This window comes from Coffea eugenioides, chromosome 9, assembly GCF_003713205.1.
Source record: "Coffea eugenioides isolate CCC68of chromosome 9, Ceug_1.0, whole genome shotgun sequence".
Lineage (NCBI taxonomy): Eukaryota > Viridiplantae > Streptophyta > Magnoliopsida > Gentianales > Rubiaceae > Coffea > Coffea eugenioides.
In genome coordinates, this window is record NC_040043.1 from 6692847 (window position 1) to 6713088 (window position 20242).

Sequence of the window (20242 nt, forward strand, 5' to 3'; positions counted from 1 at the left end):
GCTTAATATTCTGAGCTCGAGCTCGAGCACGAGTTTGACTCGAGCCGGCTCGAGCTCGACTCGAGCTCGATTAATATCGAGCTCGACTCGACCTCGACTCGAGCCGCTCGCGAGCGGCTCGATTCGTTTGCAGCCCTACTCCCAATACAAAATAGACAAGGAAAAAAGAAAGAGGTTTCGGTTTTAATTCCACTATCTCCTCCCTGCTTCTTAAATGCCATCCAGCACTGTTAGCAACAGTATTTTTAAAAAAAAAGGAAAAAGGAAGAGAGTAGAAAACAAAACCCAACGGCTGCGTTTTAAGTTTTACTCAGAGGTGTGAGTTGGCAGCACGGCGCCCACAAGCCACCATTGCTTTTCTCCCGACTCAGCTCAATCTCTTTTAGCAGCCACCAAAAAAATTTCCAGAGTTTCAGTGTGCTCCGACTAGCGTAGCAGCTGCCTTGAAGAAATCCCATTTGCAATTTCAAGCTGAATGATACTAGGAATATGAATTCTGGTGCAATTACACTCAGAAATGTGATGGCTTCACAAGTTGTCCAAACCTCAGTTGTTTCGTCATCATCATCGTTATCACTCTTTGCATCAAAAAGTCCTTCCTTTCCTGACAGACTTTCTAGTGTTTCATTGTGTAAAGACCGGAGGCTTTCACCTTTCTTGAGGACAGACCACCACTGCGACTGTGATTATGATGGGAAGTGGAGGAGAAGAAGTATCAGAACTAGAAGAAGCAATGGAGGAGGGTGGGTTGTGTGTGTTAGTAATGCTGAAGACACTGAAGTTAGTGCGACGTCGTCTGGCATTTCTACTTCCACTGCAGAACAAGAAACTGATGAGCCAGACACTGAAGACCTTGAATACGTCTCCCAAATCAAAAGGGTCAGTGATCTTTACAAAACCCGCATATTACTTCTGTAATTGTTTGCTTTTGTTTTGGGGTTTTTGTTAAAGTGTCCTAGTGGTTTTTTAGTCTATCTTTGTGTTCTATTGAATGGATACAGTAGGCTTGTGGTAACGCCTTTTGATTTTGTTTTCTTGGAAATTATGTAGGTTTTGGAGCTTCTCGGGAAAAACAGGGATATGACCTTTAATGAGGTTCGCTTTATCTTTTGTTTTGGAAATTTTCTGTTCTTTCTGGTTTATAGTATGAAATTGCAATGTATACTTTTGCAAGCATTTGCACAAAACATGTTGATATTTTGTTCTTTTAGTGAAATATGAAGTTAATGGAACTTGTTAATCAGACTTGGGTGGTACTTTTGTATTCTGCAATTTGAAGATTGGAACCCGAATTTTGTGTTTGTTCATGAATTAGATGACAGAGACCAAAACAGTTAGTATAGTGGGAGGACTGAATTCAAATCACATCTGGGTGGAAATCAAAATACAAATGCTTGGAAAATTTAAAAGGCAAAAGGAAAGCTTGAAAACGCATCTGAACGTGCTTTTAGAATAGTAGATCAGGGGCCGAGTTCTTACTTGCTCAGCATTACCCCTTTCTTGGTGGGACCTGTCCCGTTCATTGACCTACTGGCATAGCAGGAAGTTCGTACTAGTTCAGCATCCTGGATTCTTTTGCCTACTAGCTTCTGGTACGAGTTAATTCAGGTTGTTTCCACCCATTTTTCTTGGTTCCTTGAGCTCTGATGTTTTCCCTGGGACTGCTGTTCCTGGGCTTTGTATCAAGAGTTGGCCGTGTCATGGGAATGAGGGGAAACAGCATTCATGATTTGCCTTTGTTTTTGGGTCACAAAATACAGATGTTATTAGTATTATTATTTTTGTAATTGTTTGGCATTTGTGGATCTTAATTTTCTCACCTCTTTTGCTTTCTAGCTTCACTTGAATTTCATATTTGTAAAAAGTAGCACGGAAATCAACTGCTGAATTTGACCCAGTATGTCATTTGGCATCATTTGTTATTTGAATCATTTATCACTGTTTCTCCATCCTCTGAATAATTGTTCTTCTAGTTCTGTTCTGCTGCGGCAATGGCTGAATTTGTGCTTCTATTGCAGCTTCTTTAGCAATTAACTCTTTATGTACCTGCAGATAAAGTTAACTGTAATGATTGAAGACCCCAGGGATGTTGAGAGGAGACGGCTGCTTGGCATTGATGATGAAAATGCTCCAACAAGGGATGACTTGGCTGATGCTTTAGAAGAAGTGAGTTCGAACCCTCTGTGACTACAGAAACATGTCTTTTATTGGTAGTATTAGTTTTGTCTATAGAATAACTCAATATCGGAAGCTCCATGATTATGTGAATTTAACTATAATAAGATTAGTTTTCGTTGACAGAGACTATGCTGGAATTGACCTAAAATAGCTAATTAACCAGTGAAATTCAGGCATGCTTAATTCTTGGAACATTAACCATTTAACATCTAAACATGGAAAAAGCAAATGCTAAGAATATTGTTTAGAGGTCAAGAACGTTATCTTTATACTCTGAGTAGATAAGAGAAGAGATCAAGGGTATGGATATCTTGACAACCAGCAATATATATCTTGCATATAGGTAACTAATTAGCATTCCTTGAAGTTATATGGAAGGTCATTTTGACATTGATCAGGGTGGCTAAGCAAATGACAGTAACTTCCAGTTTAGCAAATGGAAAGATCTTTGAACAAGGCAGATAATCTCTTATCTAGTTTTAGGGATATGTTATGAACTTCCTGAAAATGCTTATATATTCATCATGCTTGTTTAAAAGACAAGAATAAGAATCTTGTCCTTCTGCCAGCAACTGAGAACACCAAAATTCATTATCAAGGAAAATACGAGAACTATTTCATCAAAGACGAGTAAAGGAGTGATAGTAAATTGTATAAAGTTATCATTTTTACTGTCTCCATTTGGGTTTTCATCCTCACACGTATTTATGGATTGCATTAGCGAATGAAAATTTTTGCCTCTTAGTGATCATAGTGGTTTAGGCTATTAGTCTTTCAACTAAGAGGACATATATGGTAAATAAGATGCTTGAAGTAGCTCTGAAAACATGAAGAGAATACCAAAAGTGACAAATTGTCACATGCTACAAAGGGCAATATGTATCTTGGATATAGGTAACTAATTAGCATTCCTTGATGTTATGCAGAAGGTCATTTTGACATTGATCAGGGTGGCTAAGCAAATGACAGTAATTCCAGTTTAGCAAATGGAAGCATAAGATTAATTGAAGTTCTTTTGCCTCAAGTCATTGTGATGGTTGAAGAAGACTTGTTTATCACACTAGAAAACAAAAATGCTGTAAATCTTTTTTATACGGTTCCTAGGTATGGTTTACATGATGTATTGAGTTTTGCTAACTTGCAATGTTTATCCACTTCACATTTTTTATCCTTTCTCACTTCTTTGAGGGTTGGTGTATCTACTTTGTTTGTGTACTTGAATTTATGATGTTTTCTCTACACAAATCCTTTTCTTCACCCTTGATACTGTGCTGTATATTCCCATTGACAGCCTTTTTCAGGTCTTTCGAAATCGTTCTGGAAGCTGCTATCCTATAATATAAAAAGTTGTTTATATACCATCTTTCATTTCAATTGAATTCATATATCAACTGTGTGTTAATTATCTAGCAGATACGTCTACACTAGTTGGTAGAACTAGAAACCTTTAGATTCTTCCACAGCCAAAGAGTTTGAGAGCATAAATAGACCTGAAATGGATGGATATTTACCATGGACAAGAGGTTGAGTGTCCTTTTACAGAAATTTACAGTCGAGTATTCATATCGATAAAGTTAAGATATTTCAGTGACCACTTTGGTACTTTATCCTTAATGAGACTCCATAATTGATTTGGTTAGATGCCAGCTCGGAATTCAACTGCAAAGACGTGTATGATCTTCTGTATCTGGAATTCTCAATTTGAGTCTTTGATTGTTTCTGTGTCTGAGGATTGATTTGTTTGTTGGATTTCTTTAACAATTTTAATGTGTCTGGTCATGTTTAATTTGCCTTGGAGTGAAACCTTATCCTATTTATTCCTACATTTTTAGGTAAATAAAGGTAAAGTTCCTGAAAATCGTCTTGCTCTGAAGATGCTAGCAGAAGAAATGATTTCATGGCCGAACTTGGAGGTATATTTTGAAATGTTAAAGAGTATATTAGTCATGAAAGTTTGTATTTTCTATTGTTCTCAACGTCAACTTTAAGTAATGTGGGTATTTTGTAATCCTGCTTCTACCTGTAAACTCAAAAGTTATTTGCTAAAACCTGAAGCTGCTTGCTTTTATCTCATAGTATAGATAACATAAAGTTGTGATGCTAGTGATTGAATTAGAATGCTATGATTTTTTAATTTTGTCTGGTCCTTTTCATGTACTTAAATTTACTATATCGTGTTAAGGTTTTATCTGGTAGAAAAGGACTAATTTATCAATTCACCCAGTTATTGTGTTGTGGGGTGGCGGAACTCAAGGCAGGATGGCAAATATTTTGAAGACATAAAAAATGAATTTGTGAAAGTGATTTGCATATAGGTCATTTGCAATTCTACTAAAGTTTTATTGAAAGTTTTACCTCCATCTCAATTCACTGGAAAATTGATATTACATTGTGTTAATAGTAATCATAACCACTGTTTCAGTTGCACCTGATTTATCTGCATTTTCTGTTTTTGCCGAGCCTGTAGAAGTACATGTATACCTTCTGTGTTACTCCTCTGTTTGTTTTCCAAGTTAACTGGATGAAGTTTCTCCAGTATTAATTTGTGGATCTCCTATTCTACTTTTTTTTTCTTTTTCCGTTCTCTTTGCTTTTACATGGTGAAATTCGATTCTATTTGTTTCAACTTCTGCTATGGATTATGAGATCATTTCAATTTCAAGAATGACACACACAGCTTTTCAGCAATGAGTGATGATAATGTGAACATAGTTTTTGAGCAAATTTAAATGCTGCTTGGATAGGAAGAAGCACCAAGGAAGAAAAGTCCAGGAAAATCTCTCTATGCAAAAACAACAGACACTGGTATTGATCCAAAAGAGGCTGCTAAGCGACTCAATGTAGACTGGGATGCTGCTGCTGAGTTTGGGGATGAAGATGACAGTGACGATGTGGATGTGCCTCCTGCTGTGGTTTGATCTGCTTCCCTGAATATTTCCAATTCATGATCGATGCATTGCTTTGCAGTGTCCCTTCTATTGTATCATTCAGATCCACTTTCTGTTTGCAACTTTTGCTTCTTTGTGGTCTTTGAGGACAAGATGGATAAGAACTGTCATATGTCAATTTTCCAATCCATGGCATGGTATTTTTATAAGCTGTATGAATAAATTTTTCATCTTAGCAAAGTTAACATATTGGAGGTCGATTTGAGAGTACAAAGTTCTTTTAAGATATCAAGTCCATCTAGTTAAGGGTGTCAAAACAACTCTAATGTGCATGGCGATATTCATAACTTTATTTAATGCATCAAACACATTGCACCAAATATGCCATTATATTCAATGACACTGATCAAGTCAATATAATCTGAAGAGGGATGTACTTTGGTTACGAGCTGGGAAAGCCAATGCGAGCCACTTACAAGCTAAAAGATGTTGTATTTGAAGTTGAAGCACAATTGATGCCTTCTTTCTAATATAGACAAATTAGAAACTCAGATTCTCTAAATATTATTATTCAGAAGTTTAAGATATCTTCTCCGGTGACTGTTAAACTATTCTCTATAGCTTACAATTTGAAATTCTTATTCTGTCCGATTGAAATAGTTGTTGTTCATTAGCTGAAAAGCTTTGGGTTTTAGATAGTAAAATGTTGATACGTTACGTGATTATCATTCCAATGCTTCATATCTCTGTGAGGAAAACTGGTAGGTTATTGAAAACATAGCTAGTAGGTTGTTGCTTTCATTTTGAGGAAAACTGTTTTCTTAGGGACAAAAGAATGACAAACTGGGTGTTTGTTGTCAAGATGCGTGTGAAAGTCAGATGGAAAATATTAGGTCAATCAAAGGTTGAATTATTTTGAGATGCAAGGTAAATTGAAAAACAAAAGCCAGAAACAATTATTGAGAATTCTTATCTGGATATTTACTTTTTCCATTGGAGGACAGAGTAGAATGTGCTTTGTGCAGGATCTTTCTGTGCATTTTGCCGTTTGCCCTGATTTTTGGACTGAGAACATTGTCTCATGCAGGGATATGGAGCTCTTTACTTGGTCACAGCACTTCCAGTCATAATTGGGATCTCTGTAGTGTTGATCTTATTCTACAATTCCTTGCAATGAAAATTTCTGCTGTGTGACAATAAAAGCCTCCACACATCACAGACACAAAAGATAAGCTCATAAGTATTCACGACACAACTGGTTGTCGATTTATCTGAGCTTGTATATGTCAACGAGACTATTAGTGGTTAACATTCTAATATGCTTGTATACTGAGTTGTTCTTGCTTCAGTCTCTATCCTGCCCTCTGCATCTTATTATGTAAATTTGTTTCATTGTCTTTTGGTCTCATTCTGTTTAGACTTTATCTTTTCTTGTCTGCACTTAAACCTGGCAGTTTTGCAAACTATAGTTGCTTTACTGATCTAGCTTGAAAATTCATCAGACTTGTCCCAAGAAAGGCAATTTTTATGTTCTTTCTTTCTCTCTCTTTTGACAATCTGTACATTAAATAATTGTCTTGGAGACTATGTAGTATTAGTTTTGTCGGAGTCAGGAGAAAACATGGGAATCACGACTAATAGATTTGAGGACATGCCCTACACGTTCTAACTCAAGCTGGCTTCCCACCTTCTCTTAAATTGCCAAAATCCAACAGAGAAGTATCGTTTTTCTGACCCTTTGCAAAGGTGAATACTTCGGCTTCAAAGAGTGGACATGCCTGCACTTATCATGGACACTCAAGAAGCAGATGAATCTTTCATTTCAGTTGCAGATCTTCTTCATGTATGTGCTAAAAAGAACATCCAGTATTCCCTGCTTTCTGAATCAGAGAGCATGGGAAGTGAGAAGCATATTTCTGTTGATCCATTCTCCCTCAGAGAATCAGCGAATTCCAAGTTGATGATACCCGTTCTTCCACCCCTTCATCCACCTACAAAGCCAAAGTTCTTAAGCTACAGCCTGCCAAACTCTGCCTCTTCCTCACCAAAGTTTAGCACAATGCTGCCAAAGAAGAAATCAAAAAATCTAAACCAAGTGGCTTCTCTCTCTGTCAACCCTTTCTTCCACCGAGATTCTATAGCGCTTACAAATCTCGAGAGGTTACGGGCGAGCCATCTTCGGAGAAGCAAGTCATGCGGTGAAGGAAGGACAAGTGCCCCACCTGAAGATTTTGACCTTAAATGGGTGGCAAAATCTAACAGTGTGAAGCATGATCATCAAAGCAATAACAAGAACTACATGTATACGGCCGAACCCAATTTGGAGCACAAGAAGAGTTATAGCGCTGAAAAGGCGACAGATTCTGTCGATGAGAACTTTAAATGTGGAGCTCTGTGCTTGTTCCTGCCAGGCTTTGGCAAGGGAGCAAAACCAGTTAGAGCCAGGAAGGAAGAACCAGCAGAAATGGTGCATATTCAGGGACCGGAGAACCTAGCACTATTAGTATCCAAGAGGGTCTCGCTCGAGAAATTTGAATGTGGTTCCTGGAGGTCATCCGCCATATTAGACGATGCTGAAAGCCAAAAAGATGCCTCCAATCTCTTCTACGATCTTCCATTGGAGATGATCAGATGCAGTGCTAGTGATACAGATTCCCCAGTAACAGCAGCTTTTGTGTTCGATAAGGACCGAAAAGGGGTTCTAAAGAAAAATTCGTCAAGAACAGCATCAAAAAAATCACCCGATTCATCTCGTCACGTTCGATTTTCTACTTCTTCTCCCACATCTTACCCAGCCTCACCGACTTCTTGCGTTACAGATGATGTTCGCCTGCACAAGGCTAGAGAGGACCTGAACTCATTCTTAGAAGCGCAGACTGCTTAAGCACTACATTCCTAAACTACTGCCGAAGGGCAAGAAGGATTCTGTACGCTTATATTTCTTTATTATTGATGCAAGAACTTGATCTGAGACAACATGAAATCAACTATCTGGAAGCTATTATAAGGCGTCTGATCTCACCTGAACTATGCAAAGAATCTTTCCTCCCTCTATAAAGTGTTCAACACTGATACATTGAGCAAACGTACAATTTATTTTCAATTTGCTTCTAGACTTCTAAGTATATATATTATCAGCTTAGGTAAACCCTCGGCTCTAAAAGTTTCAATCTTGGAAAACCGAGAAGTATGACTTTAGATGCAATTGATACTCTTCTTGGTTCGGGATTTCTGCAGTTTGTTAATTGCAGAATTGGAAACACTGGTTGAGAATGGAGTTATCGTTCTTCAAAACCATAAAAGCTCTAGATCACAAGATGACAAAAACATTTTTCTAGCTCCATTTGGTTGGCATATTTTCCGACACAGACAAGGATCAATAAACATTTCCTCCCCAAAGTCAACTTTTGCAACCACAGACTCTGAGCTGGTGACCACCACTAAGTTATTTAAGGCGTGGTGGGGTAGGAGGCAAGGCAACCCCTGCTTCCCGTCAATTGCTACATTTAGTAGTTTTTTAAAAAATTCAGACGATACGTAGTGCACCCGTCTGATCCGGTGGTGATTCAGTCCCCACCGACCCTCTAAATCCAGTTGGGTTTCCTCCTTAGATAATAATAGTATAGGATACTGTTATAAATAAAAGTGAGGATTGATCAAAAAAAGTCAACTTTTGCAGAAATCATTTTACATTCACCTATCTATACAAGTTATTAAGACACATGAAGCACAATAGTTTGGCAACATTTTGAAACACAAGTGTTTCAGTAATTAGTGGTAGCATTACTGTGAAAAAATTTTCCTTAAAACAAAATTCCTTTGCAAATCAAACTGGTTATTAGATGTAAGTTATCCTGAAGCAGTTGCAAAATAATTTAACATGATAAAAGGGTGTTATATAATTAGATTTGTTGTTTACAACGCATGCCTAAACATGCTTGGAACAATCAAGCAACAATCTATTAGCATATAATACAATACATTGGCCTAGATTCCAATTCAAACTATTCTTCCAAATTTTCCTAGTACTTGTTCTAGTCCCTCTCCAGTTCGCTATAGTGCTCCGCACGTCTATTTTTCTCTCTTAAAATGCCCTTTGTGAAAGGCATACATGATTTTAATGGTAAAAATGTACAATGCCATATCAATCAAAGTCTTCAAATATCAACCTAATGCAAACAAAATATATTGGGATGAGAAAATTTTAACTTTTAACTTTTAATAGTTAAGATGAGGGACTAAATTGGCTAAAACTCCTAATATAAGAGACCAAAATGACCATTTTTCCAATACAATATTTATCTTAGTTATAACACGATATTAGGTATTTTCAGGTATATTACTTCCAAAATTTAATTTCATATCACTATGTCATATATACTTGGCAGTAGATGGGCAAAGGAAGATGTGCAATTTTTTTTTTTTTAAGACATTCTTCTCCCATGATTTTTATGAACAAATTTTTATGAAAATTGTAAAACAAGTATACCATATGTATTTTGACAACTACAAGTAGGGAAAACAAGCAAACTACTTTTATGTTTCTCATTGCGTTATTAGTTGTTGCCTCTTGGTATATAATTGAAATTTTGCTTTCAAGCGTTTTCTAGTCCTATAGTCAGTCATTCGCAGGCTGAAGGCAACATATTAGAAATATGTTTCCTTACATCAAGAATTAAGGTCCATAATTGGTGTCCTACATCTTATAATGCAATAGCTCGTAGTTTAGCTCAGTCTGCTAAATGTGTATCTGGTGTGCAGGTGTGCTGAAATGTTCCACCTGATCAATGTCTTTCTTCAGCCATTTTGGCTTATTCCGTCTCTAATCAATGAGTGCAAGTTATTGATGTTATGAAGAAAAATAAAAATCTACTACCAAGTCTCATTGTCCATTACTCTTAGGTCATATATAGCGACTACCATGCATTCTTATTGGACCTTAGGATGGAATTTAGTTACAATAATTCTTTTGTTGCGGCTAGGGCTGCAAACGAGTTGAGTCGAATTTTCATCTAATTGAGTCGAGTCTCGACTTAATTTCATTAAACTTGAACATGACGAGTTCTCAATATAAAACTCGAGTCGAGTTCGGCTCGAGCTTAAAAAAAATATTTTATTTTTTAAAAAATAAATAAAATAATAATTTTTTAATAAATATATATGTATATGTTATTTCACTATTAAAATAAAAAATATATATATGTATAAAATCGTGTTGGCTTGCGAGTTAACGAGTTGAGTATATTTGGACTCGAGTTCGACTTAATCAACTTGAACGCGAGCTCGAGTTCGAGCTCGATCATTGAGCTTTGAATCTAGTTGCCCGCAAGCAGGTTGATTCGTGTGCAGCTCTAATTTCGGCCTAGTTTTGAACCAGAAAAAAAAAAAAGAAAAGAAGCAAGTATACTTTGGGGGATGTGAATTTGGCTAACCCAACAGTCTAAACATCAATTATGCTGTGAATTTTGCAGTGGCCGAACTTAAAAGAATCTGGCTTATAAACCCCAAAAAATTACGAGTAGAAGAACTTAGACCTGTTTAACTTGACAGCAAGAATGCATCTGCTGTGCTATATAAGTAAGGATACTTGCAGGACTACAGCGGTATCCTCAAGGTCATGTTCAACTGTTGCACTTTCAGGTTTTGCATAAATTACATTAAGACTTTCTGTTTGTTTGTCAAAGTTACATAGGCAATCTGATGGCATAGATGCAGATGAACCTGCACCTGGAATTAAGAGTCAAAGGAGTGTGTGCGCCAGGAGAGGGAAGAAGAAGTCCCACATCGCTATTCGGAAGCAGACGAGAGCCAGCTTCCTTTGTATATAGAAGTCCTCCTTAGCAGTTAATCAGTCATGGAGCCACGCAGTGAGCACATAGCGAACTATTCTTTCGCCTTTTACTAAAGAATACCGTGTGCTCGCTGCACTTAGTGGCATACCCCAATTTTTGTAGGAGGGCTCCCTCTTCTGGAAGCCTCCCATAATTCAAGTGCCAATTTTTAGCTAGACAGTTGATTCTGTTGCTTAAATGCCTACGAAACTGGAAAACAAGAGTTACGTACTAAACCAACCCAAACAGGCTTGAAACAACCAAGCATTAATCTTTAGAAGGAAGAACAGAAAGAAATGACAAGCGGGAGGGGGAGGGGGAGGATTTAAGATACCTAGGAATAAATCAATTAAAAATGAAGTTGGATCTTAAGTTTTTATTAGAGTTTTTGAAGCAACCAGAACATAGTGATATAATTACTTATAATAGCATTTTAGTTTAAGATAAGACTCCAACCTTACAATAAATAAAAGAAAAAAGGGAAGGATTTAAAAGTCGAATTAGAGATCTCACGATTATCTAACTAATGTTCCCATAATAAGTTGGCTCTTGAAGCCATTTGATGTATTCTTCAAGGCTTTATTAAGGATCAAATCTATTCGATCGCCTTTGCTAAGTGGTCTGTGCAACAGAAATTTTATTCATTTTGTAAAGGCAGTTTCTTCATCTCCACCCACCTGTCCAATCTTGTTAAAAATTTCTAACAATGGTGAGATAATTACTTCATCTTCTTCTGCAGAAACTATTTAGTATCATAAAAGACCCACACTTTGATGATAGTTTTTTATTTTGCCGTACATAGATGGCCGCCTCATCATCCATCAAAAAATTTGTGAAATTATTTTTTAGTTGAAGAAAAAATAATTAGCTGTACAAAATATCGTTCAAACAAAGCACCTCTATCAATTGCAAAACGTATTAAGCCTTTGTTGCTAAGTATATTAATTATAACAAATTTAGGCTCAGAAAAGTAAGATATATATATATATATATATATATTTGGTATAAATGGAAGGTCTCGAATCCAGGATTAAAAAATTATAGTTTGTGATTGTGAAAAATTTAATTATCTCTCTTTTTTTGAACTAAAAGTTTACTTAATCTCATTGGCATTTATCTCTAATTTAGTCTTGCAGGAGATGAATAAAAAAAATACAAAAAATAATAAATCAGGGAAAAGGCTTTGAAAAAGAATAACAATCACAAAGTTGATATGATTACACATTTATTATGTTATACTCCCTCCGTCCCACTTTGATAGTCCTGATTTTTTTTTCACACAGTTTAATAAAAAGTAGTTAACTTTATTGGAACAATCAATTTAGGTAGCTATTTTCCTAAAATACCCTCACATTAATTAGAGTACAACCTTATGAGAATTTGAATTGATGGTAAAAAAAGAATCAATTCTCATTAAATGGGATAGGTTTACAGTAACAACAACTTACATTGAATAAGGGCATTTTAGGAAAATTAAAATACAACTACATTTTTCAATTGGAAAGTGGACTACAATTTGGGACAAATGAAAAAGGAAAACAGGACTATCAAAGTGGGACGTAGGGAGTAATATGATTATCATTGGAAGATTAAACAGTAAATTACTCTTGAGTCTTGACAATAACACATGCAACACACACACACACAAAAAAACATATATATATATAGAGATATATATATATATATATATATATATATAATCATGTCCTTTTATTTTGTTGTAATGCCTAATTTACCCACTTCTAAATTTGTAGTTCCTACAATTCCTCTGATAACTTAAGAGGGGCTAAAATAAGATTGATATTAATGATAAAGCATGGATGCATTCTTCATTCGGAGTGCTTTTAAGTTTTGTCATTGTTGTCATCATCCTCCTCTACGGATCATTTGCCCACCATAGAACACAGAAATCATGGCAATGATCATAAAATACATAATTTAGCTACTTTCCAATAGGTCTAGTAATCATATATGCTTATGTGCTGTTCATTTATTTGAGAACCCTTCAAGATATATATATACTTATTCTACAAGAACAATCTGAGATGCATCTGATATATCATGTTTTCCTTTTCAGCCTGCAAAACTATGTATCCTTTGATCATTGATCAGAGATTGGATAGTATCCATTGCCACGAGTTAGGTGGCTATGGAACTAGACCGCGCACTCAAAGAAGAAATGAGTCTTGACTATTGGATCCAGCTGGTTGATAAATGTATAAACAATAGCTGTTTATCTTTCCAGATTCTTTTTTTTTTTTTTATAAATCTTGCAATCAACATCATCTGTTGTTACTATTATCAGTAAAGGTCGAGTTGGAGCGATTCGAATGCCACCATTGATGATGGCCAAAGTCCTTAACTACACCTACTCAGTCACCGTTTATCAGTGGGCTACTAACTACATGGACTTTCTAAACAAGAAATCAATGGCCTTAACCATTTGAACCCACAACGATTATGACAGATTAGTTAATAAGTCCATGTCTTATTGTCTCAGTTTGGAGGTCATTGTGGTGGGTGAAACTCCCATGTACAAGTTCAAATGTTCAATTAATTATTGACAAAAAAAAAATTTTCTGTTGAAGTTCGCCATACGTATCGGCCGAGTCGTAACTAGAACAGAGGAAACGGTACGATACCGATCCCCGAAATGCAGATATGATGATATTATCATATCCGCGACAACTCGCTCTGACTCGGCCGATATTAGCTGATTTGAATCCGTGATGCATAATATCAGCCGATATATTCGAGTCGACTCGGATATTTTTTTAATCTATGCTTTTTTGGTACTTTTTAATTTTAGTAATTTTTTCAAAATTTTTGAAAACTTTCATGTATTATAATATGCGTATCATCCGATATTCAACCGATATGCAGCGACGGATGTGGAACAACCGAGACCGCGATGCGATTGCGACCCGCGATGGCGAACCATGGTTGAATGTATTGAATGAATAGCCAAACAAAATGGGGTGTTGAGTGATGGTTTTATTTGTTTAACTGTTTCCATTCCTGGAAGGGGAGGCCGCGACGACAGAGCAGACAGGCATGTGTGACAGGAAGAGCAGAACAAGAAGAAGGCCAATGAGGTAGTGGGAAGGAGAGAGATAGAGGTAGATGCCGATGGGCCCATGGCCGGCTGTTTTTGTTTTGCCTGAGGACACTAGCAAAAAACCAACATTCCAAAGTGCAAGCAGAGCAATCGACAAGGATTCCACAATTCCAGTATCTCTGATATAAAAAAAAATGTTCCATCAGTTAACGACAGCTACAAATAATTTTGACTAGAGTTGAGAGAGGCGGCAACAGGGCATCGGACTGAAGAAAAGCTTAACCTTCCATCCAGTCACAAAGTTTTGACTTCAGCAGGGGAGGAGGAGGAGAAGGAAGTAGTCAATTCATTGCAGATACCAGTATAGGACAGATTCTGACGATCATGGATGATCAAGCAATCTCAAGATCTTATCTAGTATCTGTGAATGGACTCCCAAGTCCTATTATGCTTCAGTGATTATTATTGAAGAGTGCTTTCCTACTCTACGGAACCTGACTGGCGGGCTTGGGGGAGATTTTCTCATTTCAGCTGCTGCTGCTGCTGCACTTTTACTGCTCACCAATTACCACGCACGTCAGTCCGTCTCTGCTCCGCTAATCATCTCTCAGCTCTGCTCCTAAGCTCCTCCTCCTTATACTTTATTGTCTGCTATTGAAAGTACTTGGCACTACACAGTATACCAGATCTCGTCTGCAAGCTAGCCCACAAAAGCAACACTTTCGAATATCTTGCTTAGGTATATCCCTTTTCTCTCACTCTCTCATTTCAACAATTTTTACACGTAATGAAACTTGAATTAATGTGTGATTTTACATTATATGGATTGCCCCCCCACGTTTTGCCTTCTTCTCTTTATCAGCTAAACAAACTTGGAATGAACATATCCAAGTAACTAAGAATTCAGATTAGACCACCATACCAAGCCCGCCTACCTCCATGAAAAGTGAAGGCAAATAAGCCAATGATCAGAGGTTAGATCAAGCTGCTGCTCTCTGCAAGGAGGAAGAGGAGGCTGCAAGCAGCAGCTATTCGCTCGTTTTGTTCAAGATGACATCCAGTGCAGCATTCTTTCCTACTTTCTTCTTCCTCCTCTTCTCCATGCTGGCTCTCACTCCAATACACCGGTTTAATGCTGCAGCTCTTTCTCAAGACCAAGACCAAGACAATGATGCTACCTGGCTTCTGAGCTTCAAGGCGTCCATGATCTACTCCGATCCCTCCAACCTTCTTGGCTCCTGGAACACTTCACCTAATCCCTGCTCCAATTCTTCCTCCTCCTCATCCTGGTTCGGCGTCTCCTGTGATCCCATCTCCTCCAGGGTCGTTTCTCTTAACCTCACCATCCCCTCCCAAGGCCGACAACCAAATGGGTTCAACATTCTCTCCGGCACCCTCTCTCCTTCCCTTGCCCACCTCACCCACCTCCGCACCCTCTCCCTTGCTCACCATGCCTTCTCTGGGCACATTCCCCCACAACTCGGTTCTCTCAATTCTCTCCAAATCTTGGAGCTCCAAGGCTGCAATCTCTCCGGTTCCATTCCCCATTCGCTCTCCCTATCTCTCTCACTTCGCTTCCTTAACCTATCCCACAACTCTCTCTCCAATTCCATCCCCCCAGGTTTCCTAAATTCCACCGGGGCCTTGGCTGTCCTCGATCTATCCAATAATCTTCTCTCAGGGACCCTATCCTCGTCCAAATCCAGTTCCAATGGATGCCCCCAATCTCTCACTTACTTGAGCCTCTCTAACAATTTCTTGGTTGGCGACATTCCCGCTAACATAGGCACATGTTCGAATCTCACCGCTCTCTTGCTCAACGGAAACCTCTTCGAAGGCAAGATCCCTTCAACACTAGGCCATCTCTCTCGACTACAGGTTCTCGACATATCCAGGAACAGTCTCACCGGCACCATCCCCATTGAGCTTGCCAACTGCAAGAGCCTCTCCGTTCTTGTCCTGACCAATTTGTTGCTTGAATCTGACTCTCCACCACCGTCAGGCCTCGATTTTGCCACCTTCAGGGGAGAATTTAATGCCTTCAATGGAGGCCTACCCTTCCAGGTCTTGCTTCTTCCCAATCTTCAAATGCTTTGGGCTCCCAGGGCCAATCTGGCTGGACCATTACCTACTAAATGGACGCCATCTTGCTCTCTCAGGGTTCTCAACTTGGCCCTCAATAACATCATTGGTTCTATGCCTTACAGCTTGGCCGCCATGTGTACTAATCTCACTTTCTTGGACTTGAGTTCAAATGCGTTGCAGGGTTATTTGCCGCCGAATTTCCAAATCCCTTGTACGGCCTATTTCAACGTAAGCCGAAATTCCCTTTCTGGATTTATTCTTATTCAGGATACTTTTGATACCAACGGAAACAGCAGCAGATGTGGTGGCTTGGCCGTGAAATCTTCTTGTGGAGTAGACCTGCTAGGCCTTCTGGACTTGGAAGCTGAGGAAGGCCTTCTTCATACTGCTTACTCTTTTATCAGTCCTTGTTGGGCATCTCATTCTCAAGATATTGATCTCTCTGGAGCTGCTTTGCTGGGTAGTGATGTTCCAGTTGTAGTAACTCATGATTTTAGCTGGAACTACTTTTCTGGTCCACTGCCCTTCTTCTCTATTTTGTTGGCTGCTCCTGTCAAAGTATCATATTGGTTGTTCTTAAACAATAATGTTTTCAATGCGACTCTGTCGAGCAAGTCTTTGCCCAGCTGTGAAAATCTGCGAAGCTTCTATTTGAATTTGAATTCCAACCAAGTATATGGAGAGATTGACGCCAAGTTTTTCAATTGCTCGTGCCTAGTTTACTTTGAAGCTGCACAGAATTTGATAAATGGTTCCATCCCAGCAGAGGTGGGGAACTTGAAAAAGCTTCAACATCTAGACCTCAGCAGAAATAAACTATCTGGCTACCTGCCCGAGAGACTTGGGGAGTTGGAAGGCTTACAACATGTTCTTCTCGCTGAGAACAATTTGACTGGAGAAATTCCAAATCAAATTGGTGAATTGACTTCGCTGATGGCCTTGAATTTATCTCATAATGATCTCAGAGGATACATTCCAACAAATCTTGGCAATGCAAAAAACCTTGAAATTGTGTTGCTAGATCATAACAGCATATCCGGAGAAGTACCTTCATCAGTCGCAGCCCTTTCCAACCTTGCTCTTCTTGACCTATCATTCAATAACTTGTCTGGTCCCATACCTCCTTTTAAGCATGCAATTAACTGTGACAGCTTTAAAGGCAATCCATTTCTACAGTCATGCCCCGATCATGGTGCTTCAGCGCCTCCGACTGGGCTTCCTTTCCCTCTTAAAGTGCGCAAGTGGCAAAACCGAAGTAAATTGAGATCTTTTGTCATAGGAATATCCACTTCTGTGTCTGTTTTGGTTTCGATACTCGCAGTTATATTTGTTTTTATTCTTGGGAGGAGAAAGCTTAGTAGGCTTGCTAGCCTGAGGAGGAAAGTTGTAGTGACTTTTACAGGTGCTCCTCCAGGGTTGAATTATGACAATGTCATTAGAGCAACTGGGAATTTCAGCGTGGGGAATCTCATCGGCTCTGGCGGCTTTGGGTCTACATACAAGGCTGAACTTGTCCCTGGCTTCCTCGTGGCAGTGAAGAGGCTATCAATTGGTAGATTTCAAGGTATTCAGCAATTTGATGCAGAGATAAGAACGTTAGGAAGAATAAGACACAAGAACCTTGTAACACTCATGGGATACTATGTTGGCAAGGCTGAAATGTTCTTAGTCTACAACTACCTTCCCGGGGGAAATCTTGACACCTTTATACATGAAGAAACATGCATGAATAAAGAGTGGCGGGTGATACACAAGATAGCCGTCGATGTAGCTAAGGCTCTCACTTACCTCCACTACTCATGCGTTCCGCGCATAGTCCATCGAGACATAAAGCCCAGCAATATCTTGCTTGACGAGGAACTCAATGCGTACCTGTCAGACTTTGGATTGGCTCGGCTTCTGGAAGTTTTCCAGACACATGCCACCACTGATGTAGCAGGCACATTTGGTTATGTTGCACCAGAGTACGCGACGACTTGCAGGGTTTCAGACAAGGCAGATGTCTATAGCTTCGGCGTGGTTCTCTTGGAACTGCTGTCAGGAAAGAAGTCTCTTGATCCTTCCTTCTCTGAATATGGAAATGGTTTCAATATTGTTGCTTGGGCCAGGTTACTGGTTGCAGAAGGGCGTTCCTTTGAGCTCTTCTCACCTGAATTATGGCAATCTGGTCCGCACGATGATTTGCTAGCCATGTTGAGGCTTGCATCAAGTTGCACCGTGGAGTCCGTGTCCGTGCGTCCCTCTACGAAACAAGTTCTTGATAAATTGAACCAGTTAAACGTGTGAAACAAGCAATGAGCGGATTCGCCTGCTCTAAACACAATGGAATTACCAGAGCCAAAGTCTTCACTTTATGTTTGGACAATATTAGGGTAAGATTAGTTGAATTTATTGGTGGTAAATAGGGGGATAAGTACCCCAATATTACGCAAAATTTAGAACATATGCAATCCATTTTTCCAGCAATCTTCATAGGTTAACTTTCCTTTTTTGAACTCCATAGCAGGAAGCTGATGATGAAGGCGACAACAACAATCTTGCAGAATCAAACACTTCACAAGAGTGGAGGGGCCACTCTGCATCTGCTGATCGGAGACTTGCTCCCAATGTCTTGCAAAGGATGGCAATTACTTAGCAGATGATCATGAGAATGTGGGCCTGGAGTGGTATCATTCTGGTCTCCATCTTGAATTGTATCTTGGACAGAGAACAAGGTCCTTATGTTTCTTTCATGCCTCTCTACTGGTCTGGGAATCTAGATGGATAGCTATAGATAGCCCTGATCTATCTTATGTTTTCGGGGTAACAATACTTTCACACGTTAGATTGCTAGATTACAATTCCTGCAGTGTTCAGTCAATTAGACTGGATATATATATATATATATATATCCATGCATGTATATAAATTTATCTGCATATACCTCTAGAAACCTCTAGACTATGTAGCATTCTAGAGCCCATTCATAGCAAGGCTTAAACCTCCAAAGGAGTAGGAAAACGCATCTGTAGCATTTTTTTGAATCCTTCCTTTTCAATCATGGGAAATGCCTTCTTCACACATCTTTAATTTCTGCTTTAGACGTGGCAGCAAAATGAAATATCTGGTTTCTCCATCTTACATTTTCCTTCAAATGCAACAATCAAAACTCGGGCAGCTTCAAAGTTGTATGAGCCGAGGTACAAGCTTTGTGGAGAAATTTCATTGTCTATCACCACATCCTTTTACACGAGGAATTTCCACTCTCACAAGCCAGGGATTCTCAAGAACGGTTCTAGCATAGGGATTCCACTCCCCAAAAGATGTACTGCTGCAAAAAATAAACTGCTTTCCAAGGTGAACAGATTTCAAATACACTTTCACAAAATTTACATTGAGGAACAAACCAGAAAAAATGAATATCACGGCTTACTGCCAAACAACTGCTTCTTCTTCAGAATTTACCACATTAGCTCTAGTTTGTGAAGCAACAAAATTGAGCAGGAAAATGGCAGTCCCTGTAGTTGTCCCCTTTATTACATTGACACGCTTTAGACCTGTGCTGTGATGTCTTCTTCCAATCCTGTCTCAAAATGACAGATGAAACTATAGTTAGAAATACATGCTTTGCTTCATAGTCAAGCTAAACCATGTGGTGCCACCTTAAGATCATATCACAACTCACAAATTTCAGCCAGGTCAAGAATGAAAAGCAAGACAAAGAAACGTTTTTTGGTATACAATCGGCAGTATTGTTGACATAGAGTTCCAGAGAAAGGAAAAAGAAACCACTTTTATACAGGATGAAAGACATGGTTTTATATTATGAACCCTGTCCAAAGCTTTTGTACAAGCAGTAAGCTAGAGGAACAGGTGCTGAAGCACTGCTAATTCACACTTTCTGCGCCTTTCCCTGCACAATGTGGTATACAGTAGTGTTTATAAGAGTAGAGAAGCAATATGAAAATTGTGTAATTTAAGCTCATTACATTTATTCAAAATGAAACATAAGATTTTAGGACGCCAAACTGTGTTTTGAACTGGATTTGACTAGAGGAAGGGAAGCAATTTCTTGATATCGAATGGAAAAGGAATCAACTCTTGATCAAAAGAAAGTAAACAAATCTGATTTGTTCAGTGTCGCATAAACAGGCTTCTCTGTCAATGGAAGAATTTAGTTGTGAGGCCTAAAAGTCGGGCTTAGTTGAGATTGGATAATTGCC

The 20242-nt window shown here is 38.6% G+C and overlaps 3 protein-coding genes and 1 non-coding gene across 4 annotated transcripts; all 4 read left to right on the top strand.

Moving 5' to 3' along the window:
• The first annotated feature begins 332 nt into the window (after positions 1 to 332).
• LOC113782990 (ycf3-interacting protein 1, chloroplastic) lies at positions 333 to 6594 on the top strand. Its single transcript, XM_027328983.1, has 6 exons — positions 333 to 879; positions 1051 to 1095; positions 2053 to 2166; positions 4011 to 4091; positions 4923 to 5090; positions 6154 to 6594. Exons 1-6 carry the CDS (start codon positions 490 to 492, stop codon positions 6241 to 6243), a joined length of 888 nt encoding a protein of 295 aa, XP_027184784.1. The 5' UTR covers positions 333 to 489; the 3' UTR covers positions 6244 to 6594.
• Positions 6595 to 6780: 186 nt separating this feature from the next.
• LOC113782074 lies at positions 6781 to 7950 on the top strand. Its single transcript, XM_027327985.1, has one exon. It carries the CDS (start codon positions 6841 to 6843, stop codon positions 7948 to 7950), a length of 1110 nt encoding a protein of 369 aa, XP_027183786.1. The 5' UTR covers positions 6781 to 6840.
• A 2974-nt stretch (positions 7951 to 10924) lies between these two features.
• LOC113748471 lies at positions 10925 to 11036 on the top strand. Its single transcript, XR_003464329.1, has one exon. It is a non-coding gene; the product is annotated as a U5 spliceosomal RNA (small nuclear RNA).
• Positions 11037 to 15005: 3969 nt separating this feature from the next.
• LOC113782076 (LRR receptor-like serine/threonine-protein kinase RPK2) lies at positions 15006 to 18943 on the top strand. The gene is made up of 2 exons (XM_027327986.1): positions 15006 to 18412; positions 18547 to 18943. Exon 1 carries the CDS (start codon positions 15006 to 15008, stop codon positions 18324 to 18326), a length of 3321 nt encoding a protein of 1106 aa, XP_027183787.1. The 3' UTR covers positions 18327 to 18412; positions 18547 to 18943.
• Positions 18944 to 20242: the final 1299 nt, after the last annotated feature.